This window comes from Lycium ferocissimum, chromosome 8 (genome assembly GCF_029784015.1).
Source record: "Lycium ferocissimum isolate CSIRO_LF1 chromosome 8, AGI_CSIRO_Lferr_CH_V1, whole genome shotgun sequence".
NCBI lineage: Eukaryota > Viridiplantae > Streptophyta > Magnoliopsida > Solanales > Solanaceae > Lycium > Lycium ferocissimum.
In genome coordinates, this window is record NC_081349.1 from 22098405 (window position 1) to 22120070 (window position 21666).

The following is a 21666-nucleotide window of genomic DNA, read 5'->3' on the forward strand; positions in this document are numbered from 1 at the left end:
CCAACTCCAAGTCAAAAAGAGCAACAATAGCAAGGAATACTCTAATGGAGGTATGACGAACAACAGGAGAGAAAACTTCATTAAAGTCAATACCTTCCTTTTGGTGGCAACCATGAACCACTAAGTAAGCTTTCCATCTTGCTTCTTCAACCTCGGGAATACCATCTTTTAGTTTGTAGATCTATTTTGTAGTCAATGCACGACGGCCTTTGGGCAGCTCACATAACTCCCATGTATTATTTTTGTGCAAGCTTTCCATCTCTTCTTGCATAGCCACTAACCAATTTAAGGAATTAGGACAAATAATTGCCTCAGAGTATGTAGAAGGATCGACTCCTTGGGGAATTTCTTGTGCAACTGCAAGAGCATAAGCAATAAGCCCATCATCATCAGTGTCAGCATATCGAACGAGCTTCTTTATAACTCATCTCGGTCTATCACAAGCAATAACATAATCATCCTCCACTTATGGCTCGACGGGACCTGTGGTACTAATACTTGGCTTATCAATAGGAGCCTCCTCGCTAGCCTAAGGAACTGTAGAAGAAACAGGGCCAACTTCGTGAGCTTCATGGCTCACTTGTACCTCCACCTTCTCACTGGCATCTTTCATATCATCATTGCCCGTAGAGGAAACAACAGACTCTTTCCCAGAAGATAACATAACGGCCTCATTAAAAGATACTTCCCGACTCTGAATAATTTTCTTGGATCTAGGACACCACAAAAGATATCCTTTAGACTCAGAAGCATAATCAAGAAGCATGCACTTAACAGCCCTGGGAGCTAGCTTCCCATCATTAACATGAGCAAAAATAGTGCATCCAAAAACTCTAAGAATAGAGTAGTCAACGGGATTACCAGACCAAACTTCTTTGGGAATTTTAAAGTCAATAGATGAATGTGGAGACAAATTGACGAGGTAACAAGCCGTAGAAATGACTTCGGCCCAGAAATCACGGCGGTGCCATAAACCAAAGATTTGAGAGCATACAACGGGCTCTCTCAAGTAATGTTCTGCTTATACGTTCTGCAACTCTGTTTTGCTGGGGCTTATGAATGAGAGTCTTATGTCTAGCAATACCATAAATAGCGCAGAACTCATTAAACTCATTACTGCAGAACTCCAAACCATTATCAGTCTTGAGCTTCTTAATTTTTCGGCCAGTCTGGTTCTCAACAATGGCTTTGAATTTCATAAAATAGGGAAACACTTCACTTTTCTATCTTAGGAAATAAACCCAGACCTTACGAGAAAAATCATCAATGAAAGTCAACATGTAGAGTTTTCCTCCAAGGGAAGGAACATTGGAAGGACCCCATAAATCCGAATGAATATAATCAAGAATACTCTGTGTACGGTAATGCTTATACCTTTCTCACTCATATGGCCCAGACGCATATGCCATAAACGGGTGAGATCATCGTCGGATAATGAAGTAGAAACTGCTACAGACCCCGTCACAATTGAACCCTGCAGGTAATAGAGAGTCCCACGTCTTGTTCCTTTCATCAAGACCAGAGCACCTTTTGAAACCTTGAGAACTCCACCTTCAGCTGAATATTTACATCCAAGAGATTCAAGAGTACCCAGAGAAATAAGGTTTCATTTCAAGTCAGAAACATGACGAACGTTGGTCAAGGTCCTGATAACACCATCATGAGTCCTAATTTTTACAGTACCAATCCCAACAACGTTGCATGGGGCATCATCCCCTATTAGGACAACACCACAAGCTTTGTCATATGTTGAAAACCAGTCCTTATGAGGACACACGTGATATGTACATCCAGAATCAAAAATCCATTTAGAAGAATTTTTCTATCAACAGAGACAGCCATCAAAACATCACCTTTGGAATCACTTTCAACAACTCCTGCTTACTTTCCGATTTTCTGCAGAATTTTGTTATTTTCTTCTCTCTCTAGTTTATTCTTCAATTTATGACAATCACCAACTACGTGGTTTGTCTTCTTGCAGTATTTGTAGAATTTATCCTTGTTGAATTTACGGCCTCTAGACTTGGACCTAAAATTCTTTCTATTACTCCCTCTATCATGGGATCTTCCTCTAACAGACAAACCTTGTCCTTTGTCTTCAGAACACACTTCAAAATCAAAAATTTCTTTGGACAACAAATTATATTTGACATCCTCATAACTCAGTGTTTCATTACCACCATATAGCATGATTTCTTTAAAGTGCTTATACGTAGAGGGTAGGGAGACGACCAATAATATTGCTTCATCCTCATCTTCGACCTTAACGTCTAAATTTTCTAGGTCAAGAATAACAGAGTTGAACTCATCAAGATGATTTTGAATAGGGGTACCTTCAGTCATAGAGAATGTGTATAACCGTTCCTTTAGACGAATTTTATTTGTGAGACTTTTCGTCATGTAGAGTGACTCTACCTTCAACCAGAGGCCTACATCAGTAGTCTCATGAATAACCTCGTGAAGAACCATCTTAGGTAGACATAGTTGGATATTTGAAAGCACCTTTTCATCTAAATCCTCCCATTGATCATCTGTCATAGACTCGGGTTTCCTGGATTTCCCAAGAAGAGCCTTCTTTAATCCTTTCTGGGTGAGAACGGCTTGCATCTGAACTTTCCAGATACTGAAGCTTATCTTGCCATCGAACTTCTCGATATCAAACTTGGTTACGGTAGACATCCTGGGTAAGCATCCTGGATCTTGAACGCTCTGATACCACTTGTTAAGAATTAAACGAGTGATGCAGCGGAATCGATTAGGATGCACCAACACAAGAACAATAATGCAAGAAAGCAATAAACGTAATAAACACAAGATTTACATGGAAACCCAAGATGGGAAAAACCACGGGGCACAAAGCGCAGAGAAATCAACTATAAAGTGAAGAGTACAAAACGATCTCAATAGGGTGTCGAAGCACAATGAGATCAAAGGAATCGAAAGATTACAATCTCCCAATGAAAACTCTCTCTAACCTAAGTGTGGAATATAGTCTTGTGTGTAGTCTTGATAGTGTTGATAGTTGTTCTGTTTTTCTTTATGTTATGGACGAAAATCTCCTTTAAATAGGGGCTGAAGACGTTCAAAATCCCAGTTGGATTGGGACAAGCCAGTCGAATCCCAGTTGGAATGGGACAATTATTGAATCCCAGTTGGAATGGGACAATTTTGATAAACCCTTTTGGGACATATTCTAACACAATTTATTAACCATATCCCTACAATGATTAAAGAGGATAATAAAGACCTAATGAGCAGGCATAACAAAGATGAGGTCAAACAAGCTGTCTTTGACATTGATAAGAAAGTGAAGGGGGTCTAGATGATTGTGAATGGTAGATTTATCAACATACATGAGATATTATTAAGGATGCCATTTTAATATGGTCTTAAAAGTAATGAATAGGATGGAACAGAGTAAATACATTACTCATACTATCACACCCCAACTCAGGAGTGGCGTGACCGGCACTTGATGCCAAACTAGGCCCGAGCGAACCACTCTAAACTTGAACTCTGGGGGAGTAACCCCCAACTTGAACCGACAAGGTCTACCTGCACACAGACAATACCAACAAGCCGGCGAGGCCACAAATTGAATATATATAAATAAATATTGACTATCTCGTTTGAACTGGGCACACACACAAATAAAATATATGTACACAACTGAGCAAACTGACGAGGCTGCTATGATTATACAAAGCCAACAGTATCCAAGCAGACATATACAAGCCGACAAAGCTATCACACAGACACACTATTTATAGGACTCATCTACTAACCTCTAGGGAAAGTATGACTGTACTATGGTCGGGATAGGGCCTCGGCCCATGCAATCTGCAATCAAAAGGGAGAGACTCCAAAGACCTGGCAACTCCGAACAAAAAGGGAGCTCACCAATCAGCTGATATCAGATCCTGCCTACTGGGGAGGTCTATCAGTCTGTCGATCTGTACCTGCAGGCATGAATACAGCGCCCCCGGCAAAAGGGACGTCAGTACGAAACAATGTACCGAGTATGTAAGGCAAACGATAACTGAAACTGAACTGAAAATAATACAATCTGGAGGCCAAAGAATGCCCTGAATATCTCACCTGACCTGTCTCATATGAAATGCAACATAATACTGTTATATATCTCACCGACCAAGTGGCCAGGCAACTGTAAAATCTCACTGACCCGTCGGCCGAATCGTCTCTCACTGACCCGTCGGCCAGACAATCTGTCTCATTGACCCGTAGGCCAGGCATATCTGTCTCACTTACCAAGTGGCCCGGCTAAAGAAAATATCTCACTGACCAAGTGGCTAGGCTAAAGAAAATATCTATGTATATCATGCGGTATCTCATGCATATGCTGAGAAATACGGATACTGTAATATGTCTTTCCTGTTTCTCTATAAACTCAAGGACGTAGGGAGGGATATGGCTCCTCAGAAAGAATAACATAAAACTCGAAACTATGCAACAATATGACAAGCTCTACTCTGACAAATCTCTAGTCAAAAGGTTCTTTACGCTTCTACCATAGGTGGAATCATGCCAAGAAAAGAAGGAACAGCCTTAACATACCTTTTTGGTCTCCTACTACTTAACGGTTATCCTCCCAAGCTCGTAAATCTACATTAAAGAGAATTCATACTATTGTTAGGCTTATCATCATGTGCTTGTCTTAAGCCTTCAAATTAAATCCTTTTAGAATCTGCCAAAATTTGGGCAGCATCTCCCCTGTTTATATCCCTAGCCCGAAATCACAGTACCAACAAAACAATAACAATAGCAACACTGATATCAACAACATCATCATCCGTACCAACATACTCAATAAAACATCCCACACGATGTTTATTCGATTTATCAACCAACTAATTCATTATACGACTATTTAATAGCTCTATCTTCGTAAGTAACCCTAAATCAATGTCAATAAGGAAAGATTCATACCTTGTTCTTACTAGAACCGCAATATCTTCAACATTCACCTTGAATCCAAGCCAAGATCCACCGCAACACGATACTATAATCACAACTATACGCCATTCGAGCCTCGATTAATACTCCGCCACTCGAAATCACTCCAATTCCTCACTTTTATAATACACACACACTCCTATATGTTGCTGAGATTTTTGGGAAATAACTTGGGTGAAAAATGAGGGTTTTGACCCTTATATAGTGTGTGGAAGTCGATGGAAACCGAATTAAAAATTACTCTTCGCCTTCGCGCCACCTTGGTCGTGTTCGCGAAGAGTTTCCCAATTGCTTCCCTTCGCGTTCGCGCCACCTTGGTCGCGTTTGCGTAGGGTGAATCCATGCTTTGGCAGTCTGTATTAAAATGCTCATAATGTTTGATTCCGCTATCGGATCGATGCGCGGTTTGTTGCGTTGGAAACTAGACTTCCTGAACTTCAATTTAGGCTTTTGTTTCAACTCAAATCTCCTGATATACTAGGAGATATTCCTTTCTCAAGTTAGACCAAAATTGTCGTACGAACCTTGACCCTCTTTTCTCTAAAGTTTCAACGAACTTAATTTCCTTAAGTCCCTTGTTCTCCAATCCTTCCATGACCTATTACATGAACTTAAACCCTCATAACCATAAGATAGATGCATATAATCTCATATATCCGAGAAAATAATCCCAGTGTCTACAATTACACAGCTAACACCTAACGAATCTCAACGTAAAAAATTACGAGGAGTAATATTCCTCCCCCCTTAGAAACATTCTTCCTCGAGTTGAGTGGAAGACCTATTGACCTGGATCGTCCGTCTGGCTACCTAACTCGTGGCATGAACGCGGCCCCCCCGAAAAAGGGACGTCAAAGTCGACCATCTGTAATTTTATAAGATTTGCTATGGTCTGACGATCGCAAACAACTACAGAACAACCAGGATACATCTTCCTAGCAATAACAGGTTCACCAACAGGTGTAGACATAGAAGATGACTCACTCAACAATTCTGGCGCTATACCGATTTTTTTCGCAATAAGTGGAGTGACATAGGATAAATTGGACCCTGGATCTATCAACGCGTAAACGTTATATGAACAGACTGTCAACATACCTGTCACAACGTCTGGTGAGGACTCCAAGTCCTGACGACCTGCCAAAGCATAGATGCGGTTCTGAGCCCCGCCTGCACCAGAAGCTCCTCCCCTACCTCTGCCTCTACCTGCTGAAGACTGAGACCCACGCCTAGAAGGACGCATGAATGCTGATGACCCTGCTATAGAACCCATCGGTGCCGCCCATACCGCAGGGTCTCCCACGTGGCGTATCTCGTAGTGATCTGCCGGCACAAGTATAACAAGCTCTCGATCCATACTGATATCGCCCATAGTGCGCTCCACTTGGATCGGAGCTGCAGTCCCTTTTGGTATGCTATTTTGACAGTTATATATATGGGTATGACGGGGCCTTGTTCCGTCCTTTCAACAGTTCGTGTTTCATAGAGGTCTGTAGACAGTTGTATATAGTTGGGATGTTTGTTGTACAGCGTATGTAGCGGCCTAGTCGGCTTGCACTGTTACTCTCAGTACGTATGTATATATATGTTCTGGTTGCGAGTTCTTGATGCATACAGGAGTTAGTATACCTCAGTTATAAGCTAGCTATGGGCCACCATGTTGCTCGGTGAGATGCGAGTACAAGTTTAGGGGTGCTTGGTCAGTCGTGGTCGGGCACTCTTCACGACTCATCGGCTTGGGTCGTGACACATACCCAATAACAAAGGTGGAAAACCTCAAAATTTTTTGAGCTTAGATCAATTAGCCTTAGCAATGTCATTTAGAAAATCTATCGCCAAACTCTTGAATAAGGCTATCTAAACTGCTTCTGAATATCATTTCTTCCAATCAAAGTAGTTTCACTGAAGGGAGGATTATTGGAGAGAATGTATTAATTGCTCAGAAGATAACCAATAGGATCACACACACAAAAAAAAAAAAAAAAACTCAAGCAACAATGTGGTTATCAAATTTTATATAAATAAATTTGGATAATACATAAACAAGCCTTCAAACTTGGCCTCAGCTAGCAAGTATGCCCTCTAACTTTGGGCATGCACAAGTAGACACCTCAAACTTGTCTCTACTTTGTTGAACACTCCAACTTACAAAATGATCATCTAGACACGTCCAAATTTTATGTGCCACGTCAGCATTTGTGTTTACGTGTTCAACTTTATACAAGTTGAGGTGCCTACTTGTGCACACCCATAGTTGGAGGGCATACTTGCGAGCTGAGGCAAAGATTGAGTTTATGTATTATGCCAATAAATTTGGTTGGAAAATGTCATGGACTTTCTTATCTGGGGCCATGAGGAAAATGATATTTTCAGAATCTTGGATCCATACTATTTGAAATTGATATCTAATCTCTGGTACTCCATTATCACAAATGGTAGAAGAATATGTTTTTTTTTTTTTTTTTTTTTTCAAATGTGCTAGAGGAGTAAAGTAAGGAAACTAATTGACTCCTTTGCTTTTTGTAGTTGCTGATGAAGCACTCTCTAAGCTTTGAATAAACGCCATGATAACTCTGATTTTTCAGGATTTAGCATGAGTAAGAAAGGTCCTTAGATTAATCACCATGCCTCTGCCGATGACTTGATTGCCTTCTCCTATGGGAGAGCTAAATATCTAAGCCTTATCTTAAGGAATATGAGAAGTTTTCGGGACAAAAAATTAGTACAAAGAAGAGCTGTAATTTCCTTGTGAGCCAAATCTGGCCACAAAACAAAATCACTATTATAGAAGGAGAATGAAGATCAAAAGATAATTTTTCTTTTTGAGTAACTCGGTTCCCTATTTACATTGAAGTAAGAAAATCCATTACTTCTATGATTTAATTCATAATAGTACGCAAGATTAATAGCTGGCAATGAAAACTTCTATCAACAGGAGCAAAACATTCCTGATTAAGCATGTCCTATCAGCACTACCTATGTATCTCTTCTCCATTCCCACCCACCCAAAGCTACTCATAAGCTGATAGAGAAGCTCTTTGGAGAATAACAAGAAGTATCATTGTGTATCATGGAGTAAAATGTGTTCCCCTACATGGAGGAGGGAGATTCAAGAATATTAGTAATACTACCAAAGCCTTCTTTGCAAAATTATGGTGGCTCTTTAGAACTAACAACTCTTTATGGTCCTCTTTTCTTATGGCCAAATACTACAGTAGAGTATATCCAGTAGCTAGGAAGGGAATAGATAAAAAATCAGGGCCATGAAGAAGCATATGGTAATAAATGAAGAGGTGGAACTACACATTCCATGGAACATGCAGGGAGGTTACTCCTATTTCTTTTGGGATAACTAGTTTCAGATTACGCGCTTTGCGCGTGACCAAAGCGCGTACATCATTCGACAACAAACACTGCAGAAAAGAAATTGGACTTAGCTACGATCTTCATTGTTAATCTATCGCTAAAAGAAATTTTTGATAATTCATTACTAATCCGTCGCTAAATAAAATTAGTGACGAATTTCTTGGGTAACTTTCCGTTGATAATTTGTGTTCATTTGGTAATGAAATAACTTAATATATAAAAGAATATTCAGAGCTTTCATTTGTTAAAGTGTAATTAAAAAAAAATTATGGCTATAAAGTGTGTAATTTTTCAATTCAAGCATGAAAAAATAGATTTACGCAATCAATGGATGTAGAATAATCAATTACATTACTCACTATTAGACTTCAGAAATTAGTTGCAGCTTTCAATAAAAGCTCAATTGTCAAGGAAAAAAATCAATATAATTGCCACATCCACCTTAAATGCGTCGATGAATGCATATAAACAAAATCACATTGTTAGAAAATAAATAAACTTAGATAACTATACAACCATGTCAATATCGGAATAAAATAAATGACCCGAGATATAATATATATATACATATATAGATGGAACAAACCAAATAAAACAAATTGCAAAGAAAATTAATGGAATAATATTATCAGGAACAAATACCCGAGTATGATTCAAGACTTATGACTAATGTAGAAACTTTAAAAGCAGCCCTCCTCGTGTAAATATTTAAGTGTTTATTTGGAGGATACAAATAATTAACCTTTTGTTCCTTTGAACTAATATTTGTTGATTTACTTGCAACATCAGTACCTACATAATTTTATAATAAAACAACATAAACAAATGAATTTTGATATCAAAACAAAAAAAGAGGAGAAATTTGATGAAACACTTCCCTCTTCAAGGGAGTGAAAGTTAAAAGCAGTCATCCTCGTGTAAATAGTTAATTGTTTATTTGGATTATACAAATAATTAACCTTCTGTTCCTTTGAACTCATATTTGTTAGATTTACTTAAACATCAGTACCAACATAATTTTACAATAAACCAACATAAACAAATGAAGTTTGATATCAAAATAAAAAAAGAGGAGAAATTTGATGAAACTCACTGTACGGAACCTCCTTTTGGCTCCCTCTTCAAGGGAGTGAAAGCTTCCACCCATAATTTACCTACAAAATAAGTCATTTTACTCTTATATGTCCATCTCAGTGATTAAAAGTCAACCAAATATTAATATGTGATCAAAATATGTCTCTCTAGAAATAAAATCGTAAGGTCAATATGCCTAAGAAACAAAAAATAAACAACATATATCTTCAACCTAAAATTCTGATCATATGCCAAAACTACTTCAAATAACTTATTTTTTCTAATCATAATTTGTCCAACCTCCCATGAATTAGAGTTTCTGTGAAAGGAACAACATCATCCACCTCACAGTTGGAGTCTCTACCACCAATTTAATGTAGCTTGTAGTTGACCCTACATAAAATTGCAAACAAAAAGATACAATCAATTAATCATGAGCAAAGAATCTGATGGATTATACACGGTTGAATCACAATTCATTCAAGCTATTGTAAACGGAGGAATACTACTTATGTCCTAGTAAGCGGAGGACTTGTCTTACTTGGGCTCTATAATTAACCCAAATAAATTTTAGAAGGAAATAAAAAGATTGCGTCATAAAAAAAAAACTAAAAAAAGGTAGAATTCTAGATGAAATAGAATTTCTTACATACAAGTATTAATTTTGGTAAGTATTAATTGTGAGGAGGTATATTTTTACAAGGTAAAATAATAAATAATAATTTGAGGAAAATAGTAAATTACAATTTTGTCTAATTTAGAGTCTTTTAATGAAGGACAAAAAGTTCAATCAACATTTCTAAGGCCTTTCGTGCTTTTAATATAGTATAGATTAGGCGAAGGCTGGGTCCTTTGCTAGACTTTGCAATTGTAATGTTTATAATAAATCCAAGATGCTTGATTACATTGTTAATAACAATTGGAACTTTGAAAAGTTATCCCAGGATGTTGCAGGACACCTAGTAGATCACTTTAGAGGAATCAAAATTGGTCACTATAGTCTTGTATTAAGGGGATTCCATATATATATATATATATATATATATATATATATATATATATATATATATATATATATATATATATATATATGGTTGTAGGATAGCAATGTACCCACTTTTTATTTTCCTTGAATACCCTTATTTTTCAATTACAAACACATTAAAAGATGGGCTTTTTCTCATGTTAGCCTGAAAACTAAGTTCTTGTCTCCTCTTTCCTTCGGTTTGCCACATACAGACCCATTTGAAATAATTCTTGCCCTAAGAATCCATGGCAGAATCTTTCTTGTTGAATAACATTGAAAGAATTTTGATTTTTTTTTTTCCTATCCATGTATTCTCTTCTTCAACGGACAACCCATAAATTAATGGGCAGAAACAAATAAGTCCAGGGTAAGCATTTTCACATGAAGCAACCTTAAATTTCCAGAAAGTAGAACTTTAATGGAGGCTCTCGTGAAGTCTTTCATGGAGGCAAAAAAAAGTTTTGATAAAATCAACAATTAGAGGGATGGACTGTAAATAACTTGCACCTATGAATTGTTGGAAGAAGATCGAAGAATTGCTCAGGGACTGAAAATCTTTTGCCAAAAAAGGATGATTTCTCTATATGTCAAAGAAGATGATTTGGTTGTACATTAGAGTGAGGCAGGTTGCAATTTTTGATTGATAAGTTTACGGGAGATAAGGAGAAAGAGATTGGGAAGGTGCTAAATAATTTTGTAGAATGACAAAAAAGCCCATCATTTAATGTGTTGGTAATTGATAAATAAGGGTATTTTAGGAAAATAAAAAGTGAGTACAATGCTACCTACAACCTTCATGTTGTAGGTTAGCAAAACCCTACATATATATATAATGTAATTTTTTTCCGAGGGGGTTAGGGTGAGCACCCTCCAGCCCCCTCGATCCGCCCCTGTTGTTGACTACCAAAACAAATAGAAATTAATAAAACTTTTTTGGTTTTGTCACCAAGAAGAATTGGCATGCCAGTAATCACAAAACTTTCTAATTTTTTGTAACTTCTTATGTCCCCAAAATGAACTCAGCTAACTGAAGTTTTTTTTCATGTTACCGGTACCATTCATTACATCACACACAATATAGAACGAATTATGGGCTTTTCATTTCAATGTATGACTATATCTATGGTACAATGGACAAATCAATTGACACGTTATTTGAAAAGTCATGAGAAAGGAGAGGTGAATCTCCTGATGTAGTGTATCTAACACATCTAACAATTCCTAAATCCATCTACCATCTTCGGATAGGGTTCGCGCACTTTGCCTCAAAACCCAACACCTCCAAGTGGTATTTCTGGTTAATATGGCCTATTTCCCGATGCTCAATGATTGTTATATGGATTTACAACTACACATTCATCGTTGAGAGAAATGTTTACAAGAATCTAAAATTCCAAACTTGGGCAATCCCAAAGTATCGCGTACAAGTAAGAACTATACTTGGTAAACTTCTTTTCAACTAGTATGTTTCTAAAGAGCTTATTGGAATATATCTTAATTGCATTTCAGTATAACATCTAGTCACAAAGAGAAAATATTAACAAGTTGATTGAGGAAATAATCACAGAAGCAGATGTTATGGATCAGCCAGCCCAAGTCAGTAGCGAAATTGAGAATGGGCCTGGAACAATTAGGAAAAGCCAACGGATCAAGCAGCCCAACAAAAAGCTACAGGACTATAGTTTAGGCTAAGCAGAGACAAGCACGTGAGAAACATATTAGTGGAATTTGAAGATGGTTATATGCAGAAAAACTACAAGAGTAGTGGGCCGGCAAGAACTGATTGCAACATTCTCTGATTTCTCATCCCATTTCTTCTAAGTCCTCTCATCCCCTTCTATCTTATTGTATCCGTATTTTTCCTATTGTAACTGTTATCTTTGTGAATTGAATTATCATATTTCTCCAGTGTAATACTTCTTTTTGAGTAATCAATTCAAGTATTGCTACTGTTCGTTTTATTGGGTCAGAGTTTGTTCCATTTGGTGCTTTCATTGGTTTGGACTCCATTGGTAATTCTAAGCAAAAAGATTCCGCTATTTCATCGGGTTCTTCGACTGAGTTTTCTAAGTTATCAGACAGTGTGGACAACTTGAGTCAGTTGGTGCAAGATTTTATCTCAACTGTGGTTGTTCAGTCTGCTGCTGTTTACCAGGTTTGCTCACGACAGGAAGACGTTTGTTTATCTTCGGGATCTAATTGTTCTGCTCCATTCACAATCCGACACAAACCAACGGCGGTGGACCTTAGTCGTTTTAATGGTCAAAATCCTGAGGCATGTCTGTTTTAGGTCGAGCGCTATTTCGAGTTTTATTCCATCTTTCCGATTCATCAGCTGTCAGTGGCATCATTCTATTTGGATGGTGAGGCCTTTGACTCGTATCATTGGATGTTTCGCAACAAGCAACTCTTTAATTGGCCCCATTTTGCTGATATGCTTTGTCTCTGATTTCGAGATAAGTCCTTACGTTCTCTTTCTAAGCTTCTACAAACGTCCACTGTGGCAGAGTTCTGAGCTCGGTTCGAGGCTATTTCTAATGAAACAATACACTTGCCTGATGAGTTTTTGGTTGAGATTTTTATTTCAGGCCTCCAGATGGATATTCAGGATGAAGTCGCTATTAAACAGCCCACGTGTTTAGAAGAGGCCATACGTTTGGCCCATATGTATGAGCAGAAGTTGAATTATGCTAAAAGGCAAATGCGTCTAGATTTTTCTCGGACCCAACCCCTTTTACCCAACCCTACTACATCACCTCTTTTGACTCATTCTAAACCAGCTACTTCGCCATCTGTTCTTTCAAAAATTCCCTTCAAGCATCTTATGTCCTCTGAGCTCCAGGATAGACGAGACAAAGGATTATGCTACAATTGTGATGAGAAATACACTGCTGGACACAAATGCAAGGCACTTCCTCAGCTACTCCTTTTGGAGGAGTCTCCTGAATCCTCTATTAAGTTGCCAGACTCTTTTTGTCCTGAAGATTTTCTAGCTAAAGAACTCCAATGTTTGGAGGTTCAAGCTCATTCCGCTATTTCCTATCATGCCTTGTCTGGTGGTAATTCTCGCACTACCCCTCGCTTTAATAGACATGTTTGGGTTCCTCGGTGCAAGTATTAGTGGATGGGGGAAGCACTGGCAACTTTGTGCAAGCACGAGTTGCAAAATTTTTAAATCTATCTATCGAGCCGACACCTCCTTTTTCAGTGGTGGTTGGTAGTGGTTAGCGTCTTCGCTGTGAGGGGGTGGCACGACAAGTCCCTCCGTAGATCCAAGGGTGTGATCTTGTGTTGGACTTGTATATCCTTTCTTTGCACGGGGCGGATATCGTTTGGGGATATCTTGGTTGAGTTCGTTAGGGCTAATTCTACAAGATTACTCTCGACGTCTCTTTGAGTTCTCCCTCAAAGGTCAAAAGTATAGCTGGATTGGAGAGCCTTTAGATGAGGCTCAACCCGTACAATTACACACATTACGACGACTTGCTGAAACTGAGGCAGTTGTTTCTTATTTTTGCCTCCTGCTGGTGACAAGTGAGAATCCGGGTCCGCCTCCTTATCCTCCGGAGTTGGACCCCCTTTTCGAATCATTTGAAGATGTGTTTTGCAAACCTAAAGGATTTCTCCCGGTACGTGAACTGGATCATGCTATCCATCTCAACCCCGGATCAGGACCCGTCAATGTCAAACCCTACAAGTACCCTTATTTTCAGAAGCACACAATGGAGTAATTGGTTGCTAATATGCTCACAGACAGAATCATCCCGTCTAGAACCAGTCCTTTTTCATCGCCTGTTTTGTTAGACCGTAAGAAAGATGGAACATGGCACTTTTGTATAGACTATCGTGCATTAAACACTATAACTGTGAGGGATCGTTTTCCCATTCTAACTATCGATGAAATTTTTGATGAATTACATGGTGCAACTTATTTTTCTAAGTTGGATTTGCTCTCTTTTTTCCATCAAATGCGTGTTCGTCCCGAGGATGTGGAAAAATGGCTTTTCTCACTCATGAAGGGCACTATCAATTTCTTGTGATGCCATTTGGCTTGTCTAATGCTCCATCAACATTTCAAGCTACAATGAATTCCATTTTTCGGCCGTTACTTCGTCGTTTTGTTTTATTATTCTTTAAAGATATTATGGTTTACAGTATGACTTGGGAACACCATTTGCAACACTTAACCCAAGTTCTCCAGATTCTCCGTGAGCACAAATTGGTTGCTAAATGTTCCAAATGCTTATTTGGGCAGCCTCAGGTCGACTATCTTGGTCATGTCATTTCAAGCAAGGGTTTAGCAGTTGACCCTTCTAAAATATCGGCTATCCAACAGTGGCCGATTCCAAAAAACGTCAAATGGGTGCGGAGCGTCTTAGAGCTCGTAAGGTATTATAGGCATTTCATTAAGCAATATGCCACAATTGCTAGTCTTTTGACTGATTTGCTTAAGAAAGAACCCTTCAAGTGGCGAGATGATGAACAACTAGCCTTTGAGACTTTGAAGGCCAAGCTGAGTTGCACTCCAGTTTTAGCATTACCAGACTTCACGCAAGAATTCTACGTGGAGGCTGACACTTCAGGTGTTGGAGTGGGGGCAATCTTGTCCCAACGAGGCCATCCCATAACATTTTATAGCCAAAAGTTGTTTCTAGAATGCAAAAGGCATTGACCTACCATCGCGAGATGTATGCCATTACTAAGACTGTTAGTAAATGGTGAAAATATTTACTTGGGCCACATTTCACAATCATTATTGACCAATAATCAATAAAAAATCTAACTGAACAAGTTATTCAGACGCCTGAGCAACAACAATAGTTAGGGAAGTTAGTCGGGTTTGAATTTCGTATTGTGTATCACCCTGGGAAACTTAACCAGGCAGCTGATGCCCTTTCTCGACCTGTAGGGGACTTTGAATGCCATATCTACTAGAAATTTTGATTGGATTGACGATATTCGAGAGGCCACACAATCCCATCCTTAACTGCTTACCATTAAGCAAGGTATTGAGCACCAAACTGCTACTTATTCTGATTATGCCCTTAGACAAGGGTTATTATTTTTCAAAGGTAGACTAGTTATTCCATCTAATTCACCTGTACGTATTCGCCTATTATAAGAATTTCATTATTCACCTGTTGGCGGGCATACGGGGATTGCTCGTACTTTTTATCGACTCTCATCTAATTTTTATTAGCACCGCATTAGACGAGATGTGCAAGATTTTGTGACTAATTGCCAAGTGTGCCAACAAATGAAGAACATGAATCGTAGCCCTTCAGGCCTACTGCAACCATTGCCCATACCGAATGTGGTGTTTGAGGAGATCGCTATGGACTTTATCACCTGCCTTCCGAGTTCTAAAGGAAGGGCCACAATCATGACTGTTGTAGACCGCTTGTCAAAATATGGGCACTTATTCCTTTGCCATCTAGTTTCACCACCCATTCTGTTGCCTTAGCCTCTGTTGCTAATGTCATTAAGCTACATGGACCTCCATGAGTTATTGTCACTGACAGGGATCCAAGATTTCTTCACTCTTTTTGGCAGGAAATTAATCGGCTCCAAGGAACCTCTCTCGCTATGAGTATAGCGTATCACCTACAAACTAATGGACAAATCGAAGCCTTAAACAAGTGCATTGAATAGTATTTGAGGTGCTTCGTTTCCAAGAGTCCACACGAATGGGTACCAATGCTACCTTGGGCTGAATTTTGGGACAACACAGCGTTTCAATCATCGGCCGGAGTGACACCTTTTTAGGTATTATATGGACGTGAGCCTCGTACAGTTTCTCATTACGTATTGGGCAGTGCTGTAGATGATTTAGTCGAGAAGTACATGCTGAAGAGAGATGAAGTTCGGGCTCTACTTAAGAGAAACTTGCCCAAGGCTCAAATTCATATAAAATTATACGCTGATGCTCACCGAATTAATTTGCAGTTGGAAGTTGGTGATTGAGCATTTGGGAAGCTCAAGACTTACAGGCAGCTTTCCCTTCATTTGCAGCACTAAAACAAACTCGGCAGGAAGTATTTGGGTCCCTATCGAGTGTTGAAACGAATTGGTTCAGTTGCATACAAACTCGATCTTTTAGCGGATGCACGAATTCACCCCATTTTCATATTTCTACGGTCAAGAAATGCGTGGGGACTTCTGCTGAATAGGTGACTCCCTTGATTCAGGTTCCTGACGGAGATCAACATCCACCGAACCTTGAGGACAAGGTTCTCGATTGGGAGGGAAGCATTTTTATGGATCAGCCAGCCCAAGTCAGTAGCAGAATTGAGAATGGGCTTGGAACAATTAGGAAAAGCCAACAGATCAAACAGCCCAACAAAAGCTACAGGACTATGTTTTAGGCTAAGCAGAGATAAGCACGTGAGAAACATAGAAGTGGGATTTGAAGATGGTTATATGTAGGAGAACTGCCAGAGTAGTGGGCAAGCAAGAACTGATAGCAACATTCTCTGAATTCTCATCCCATTTCTTCTAAGTCCTCTCATCACCCTTCTATCTTACTGTATCAGTATTTTCTTCTTCTTTTTTTCCCTATTGCAACTGTTGTCTTTGTGAATTGAATTATATTTCTCCAGTGTAATTGTTCTTCTTGAGTAATCAATTCAAGTATTGCTAGTGTTCGTTTTATTGGGTCGAAGTTTGTTCCACTTCACGAATAAAAGGAGTGGGGTATATATTATTGAGTCATTAATTGTTGTACAATAAAATACATAAAAAGATAGGATAAAAAATATAAAATTAAGAAAAAGTCAAAAAAAGGAGCAAAAAGATAAATAGGAATGTCAGTCATAGAGAAGTGTCACATCAGCTTGTTTATGCCTAGCTTTATATTACATATAGATTCTTAATTGAAGTTTTTACATTTTAGGATCCAATCTAATTTAAAACATGAGCAATTTCTACATTTGTAAAAAAATTAACTTCTTTCCTGCAATCAATTAAAATAAGAAGAGAAACTTTGAGCTAGCGCTAATTCATGATCATGTAAATATCCTATAAATTTACTCAATTAAGATCATATTTAATTTAACATTCATAAATAATAATATCTAAAGTAATTGATAATCCAATTTACTTTCGTAAAGACCAAAAGACCATATATATATATATATATATATATATATAGATGTATTTGGGAATTGAGAATTTGAGATTGATGATCTTTTAGAAAAGTCTAGGATGCCGTCAAAGCCGTTCGAAGATCTTTACTTTTTAATTTCCTTTTAGCTAGGCATCCTTTTTTTTTCTTTTGATAGCTAAGCATCCTAATAAGGAAAAATGTAGATTTTATTATTGTCTTTTTTATTTTACGCTTAGAAACAAATTTGTGGGACCCATGAGTCCACATGTCAAATAATAAACTAGAGTCACATAAGTAATGTTAGTTATGTGACCCATATTAATTGAGATATGGCTAATAATCAAAGATGGAATTTTAACGTACCCAAAAATTTGAACTTGAAGCTCATCATTTCCATAGCTTTCTTGCTCTTGTTGAATTTTCTTTGCACTAGTGAGGACTGCAGAGTCGCAAGATACTATTTTGATTAATTTTAAGGTCATTATTTCTCCAATACTCTGAGGAGTCTCCTCTAGCTTACGGAGCTCAAGCAGACTACTTGCTCAAGCATCGAAAAATTATCACTAGCAGCTTCCCACCTTTTCAAATCTTCCCCCTGAAGTCGTAGATATTTAATCTTTGAAACACAACATCTTCAGTTAGTATCCAATCTGTTCCTACAAAACCAAAATCTGCTTGGAGAACCTCAAGATTGGGTAAATTAGCCAGCAAAACCATATCTTCCCATGCCAATTTAGTAGAATATAATCTCAACTTCTTGAGATTAGGCAGGAAAAAATCCCGGGAGAGAAAGCCTCCTCGTGCTTCTATAGTTAGTGTCTCCATCTGCTGTAATAGAATGACAGAATCAAGAAAAACAGGCCATTCAACAGGCTTAATATCTACAATATTCAGCTTAATTAGATTAGGAGTTCTTCTTAGTATTTCTGCCAAAAAAAGGAGAGGAATAGAGAGAAAGTGTTTGCAAATTATAGAGAAAAAAAGGTTTTTTTCCATGACTTTCTGCCTCAAGAGGATCGGGCAGATGTATATTCCATCCAATATCCAGATGTCTTAGCTCTGTCATTGTCCAGATCTCCAGTGGGTTCTGCAAGTATCTGCTTGTAAAACTACGAAGAATTATGGTCTGTAAATTCCACAATTTGGCTAGTGAAGGAACTTTGTCAATGCATGCAGCAACACATCTCAAATGTACAAGTTGAGGTCTTACATCAGATAAATCATATCTAATTGAAGATACATCTAACACTTTAAGCAGTTCAAAATGTGAGATAATGGAATAGGGACGCTCATAAATATCAGAAGGATTAATGCTCAAAAAAACCAAGCTGTGGATTGTACTGATAATATCACTCCCATGCCTATAACAATAATCATGCTTGCTATGTTTATCAAGCGGCACAATCATTGCCGTTCATAATTTACTAGAAAATAGGGACATTCTCGACATGTACAAAATTTTCAATCTGAGCTTCTCTTATGAACAGCTACCAAAGAAGATCGTGAATTTTGCAAGTTTTCATTCTTCCATTAGCCTTCCGTTTACCGGCCAAAATTGGACTTCTATCAATTAACTCTTCTAGCTACTCCTCTGCCATTATTTCTAACCTTTTATCGCATCTTGCCTTTATAAAGTGCTCAGCAATCCATAGCCTAGTCAACTTCGAAACATAAATCTCCATATCTTCAGTAAAACCTCCAACATAGAGAAAACAAGCCTTCAAATGTTGGGGCAAGTAACTGTAGCTCAAAGAAAGAATTGCTTGACATTGTTCAGAAACTGTACCAAAAAATGAGTTCAAATTTTCCTTAACCTTCTTCCAATTATCATGGGTCGGTTCCCTCTTTCCAAGAAGTCTAGCAACGACTATAATTCATAGAGGTAATCCTCCGCACTGCTTTACGATATGCTTCCCAATTTCTTCTAGTTGTGGAGGATAGGGATCTTTTCCGTAAAGTCTTTCAGTAAATAGAATCCAACTATCTCCGAAATTTAGAAAAGATATACCATGAGGAGGAAAATCATGGCAGCTGGCATAATCAGCAGCATATTTGAGCCGACTAGTTAATAGAATTCGGCTTTTATTGTCATCATTCGGAAATACTCTTCGCATTTGGTCCCAAGCCTCAGTACTCCAAAGATCATCTATGACAATTAGATATCTCCTACGCTTTAGACCTCTAAACACAATGTCCATCAGTTGACCTCTAAACACAATCTCCATCAGTTGATCGTTGCTCCTTTCTTGATTGCTTCCAGTAATTGAGGAGACAACTTCAAGAAGCATTTGTCTTTCATTGTATTCTTCGGAGATAGTGACCCATGCATGCTTATCAAATCTAGAACGAATAGATGAATCATCATAAAGTTTTCTGGCAAGAGTTGACTTACCTATGCCGCCCATACCGACAATTGCTATGACCGTTAACTCATCCGTTTGGGCGGTGAGGCGATCTAGGATCGTATTGAAGTAATCCTCCATCCCAACAACAGTATTGTGATCAGTTGCATACCTTCTTGATGATGAAGAAGTAGTAGTTGCTTCTGCTGACTTGCTTTCATGATTGTTAAACTTGATCAGCATCACCTCTTTGCTGAGAAAATAAACTTCTTTTTCCATTTCTAGCAATTCTTCATAGAAGGATATACAAGCCCTTTCTCGGTCGTCTCCGTTATCCACTAGAATGACGCTTCTCAGGCTTGAATCAACTCTATCTTCTGCTTTGTAGACTACATCTCTGATCCTCTTTTCTATAACCTTCAGAATTTCAATATCATTAGTTTCTTTTGTAGCCTCTTCAAGAAAAACTTGCATAGCACAAAGATTTTGATAAGCAGATTCAGCATGTTGTTGTATACAGCTTCCACAAACCAAACGTTGGTTAGGTTGCAAGAGTTGTTGCAGTGTATGCATAAGTGAAGAAAGAGCAGCATAAGCCATTTTCTCATGAGTGTGAGGAGTAATGGTTATTGCAGTTTATTGGAATGCCTAAAAGATAGATCTGTGCAAATTTAATCCCTGCTTCAGTAGCTTAGTAAATTATTGGCCAAACAGGTGTACTACAATTTATTTACAAGTTCAAGTTTTATACAATGTAAATAATATTTTACATTATTATGAGGTCATCAAAATGATATCTACCGCCTACAGGTAAGCCTCTTTAAAATGTGGAATTTGAAATCTTGAAAATAAGATATCTTACTAGCTAAAACAGTTAAAAATAACTTCTTTACACCGCACCCCATAGTGTTCTCACTTACCCTCCAACGTTACTCGAACCCTCAACCTACTGGTTAATAGTGGAGGTGTTCAACCACTTGAGCAAGCCTCACTTGTTAGTAAAGATAACTTGATGGTGTAAAAATTGACGGTATATATGATCAACTCTTTATTTACACTTTTTTCCAAAGGGGGGACCAGACGTAGTACACTCCCTTTTGTGATTTTCTTTAATAAAGTTGAAAAGTTGAAGGATTGCCAATTGGTCTGTTGAGGAATGAATATCACAACCCGGTCAGCTTTACACTAGAAAACAAGAATATCAAATTGTTTCACCTACTTGTTCAATGGTAGGAAAGATCCATAAATATCAATAGTGTCATTGCAGGAGTTTCTGCAATGTATGCACAAATGAAGAAAGAGCAGCATAAGCCATTTCTGAGTAATGGTTATTGCAGTTTGCTTGGAATGCCTAAAAGATGGATCTGTGCAGATTTAATCGCCCTGCTTCAGTAGCTTAGTCAATTATTGTCCAAACAGGTGTAGTACAATTTATTTACAAGTTTAAGTTTTATACACGGCAATTTAAATCTTTTACATTGCTATCGGGTCATCAAAATGTATCTACAGCCTACAGGTAAGCCTCCTTAAAATATGAAATTTGAAATTTTGAAAATAAGATATGTTATCTACTAAAACAAGTAAAGATAACTTCTCTTCCTCTCCCCACCCCCCACCCCCCCCCCCATCCATTAGGGAGGAGGATCAATAGTGTTCCCACTTACCCTCCAGCGTGACTCGAACCTTCAACCTACCGGTTGATGTTGAGGTGCTCAACCACTTGACCAAGCCTCACTTGTTAAGTAAAGATAACTTGATGGTATAAAAATTGACAGTAT

General features: G+C 38.2%; 1 protein-coding gene and 2 pseudogenes across 1 annotated transcript; 2 read left to right on the forward strand and 1 right to left on the reverse strand.

Moving 5' to 3' along the window:
- The window catches only part of LOC132067542 (very-long-chain aldehyde decarbonylase CER1-like), a 67407-nt pseudogene extending 50432 nt beyond the window's left edge, over positions 1 to 16975 (forward strand).
- LOC132066135 (uncharacterized mitochondrial protein AtMg00860-like) lies at positions 14439 to 16806 on the forward strand. Its single transcript, XM_059459511.1, has 2 exons — positions 14439 to 15038; positions 16630 to 16806. Exons 1-2 carry the CDS (start codon positions 14439 to 14441, stop codon positions 16804 to 16806), a joined length of 777 nt encoding a protein of 258 aa, XP_059315494.1.
- A 792-nt stretch (positions 16976 to 17767) lies between the features above and the next one.
- Positions 17768 to 20513, reverse strand: LOC132066136 (putative late blight resistance protein homolog R1B-8; annotated as a pseudogene).
- Positions 20514 to 21666: the final 1153 nt, after the last annotated feature.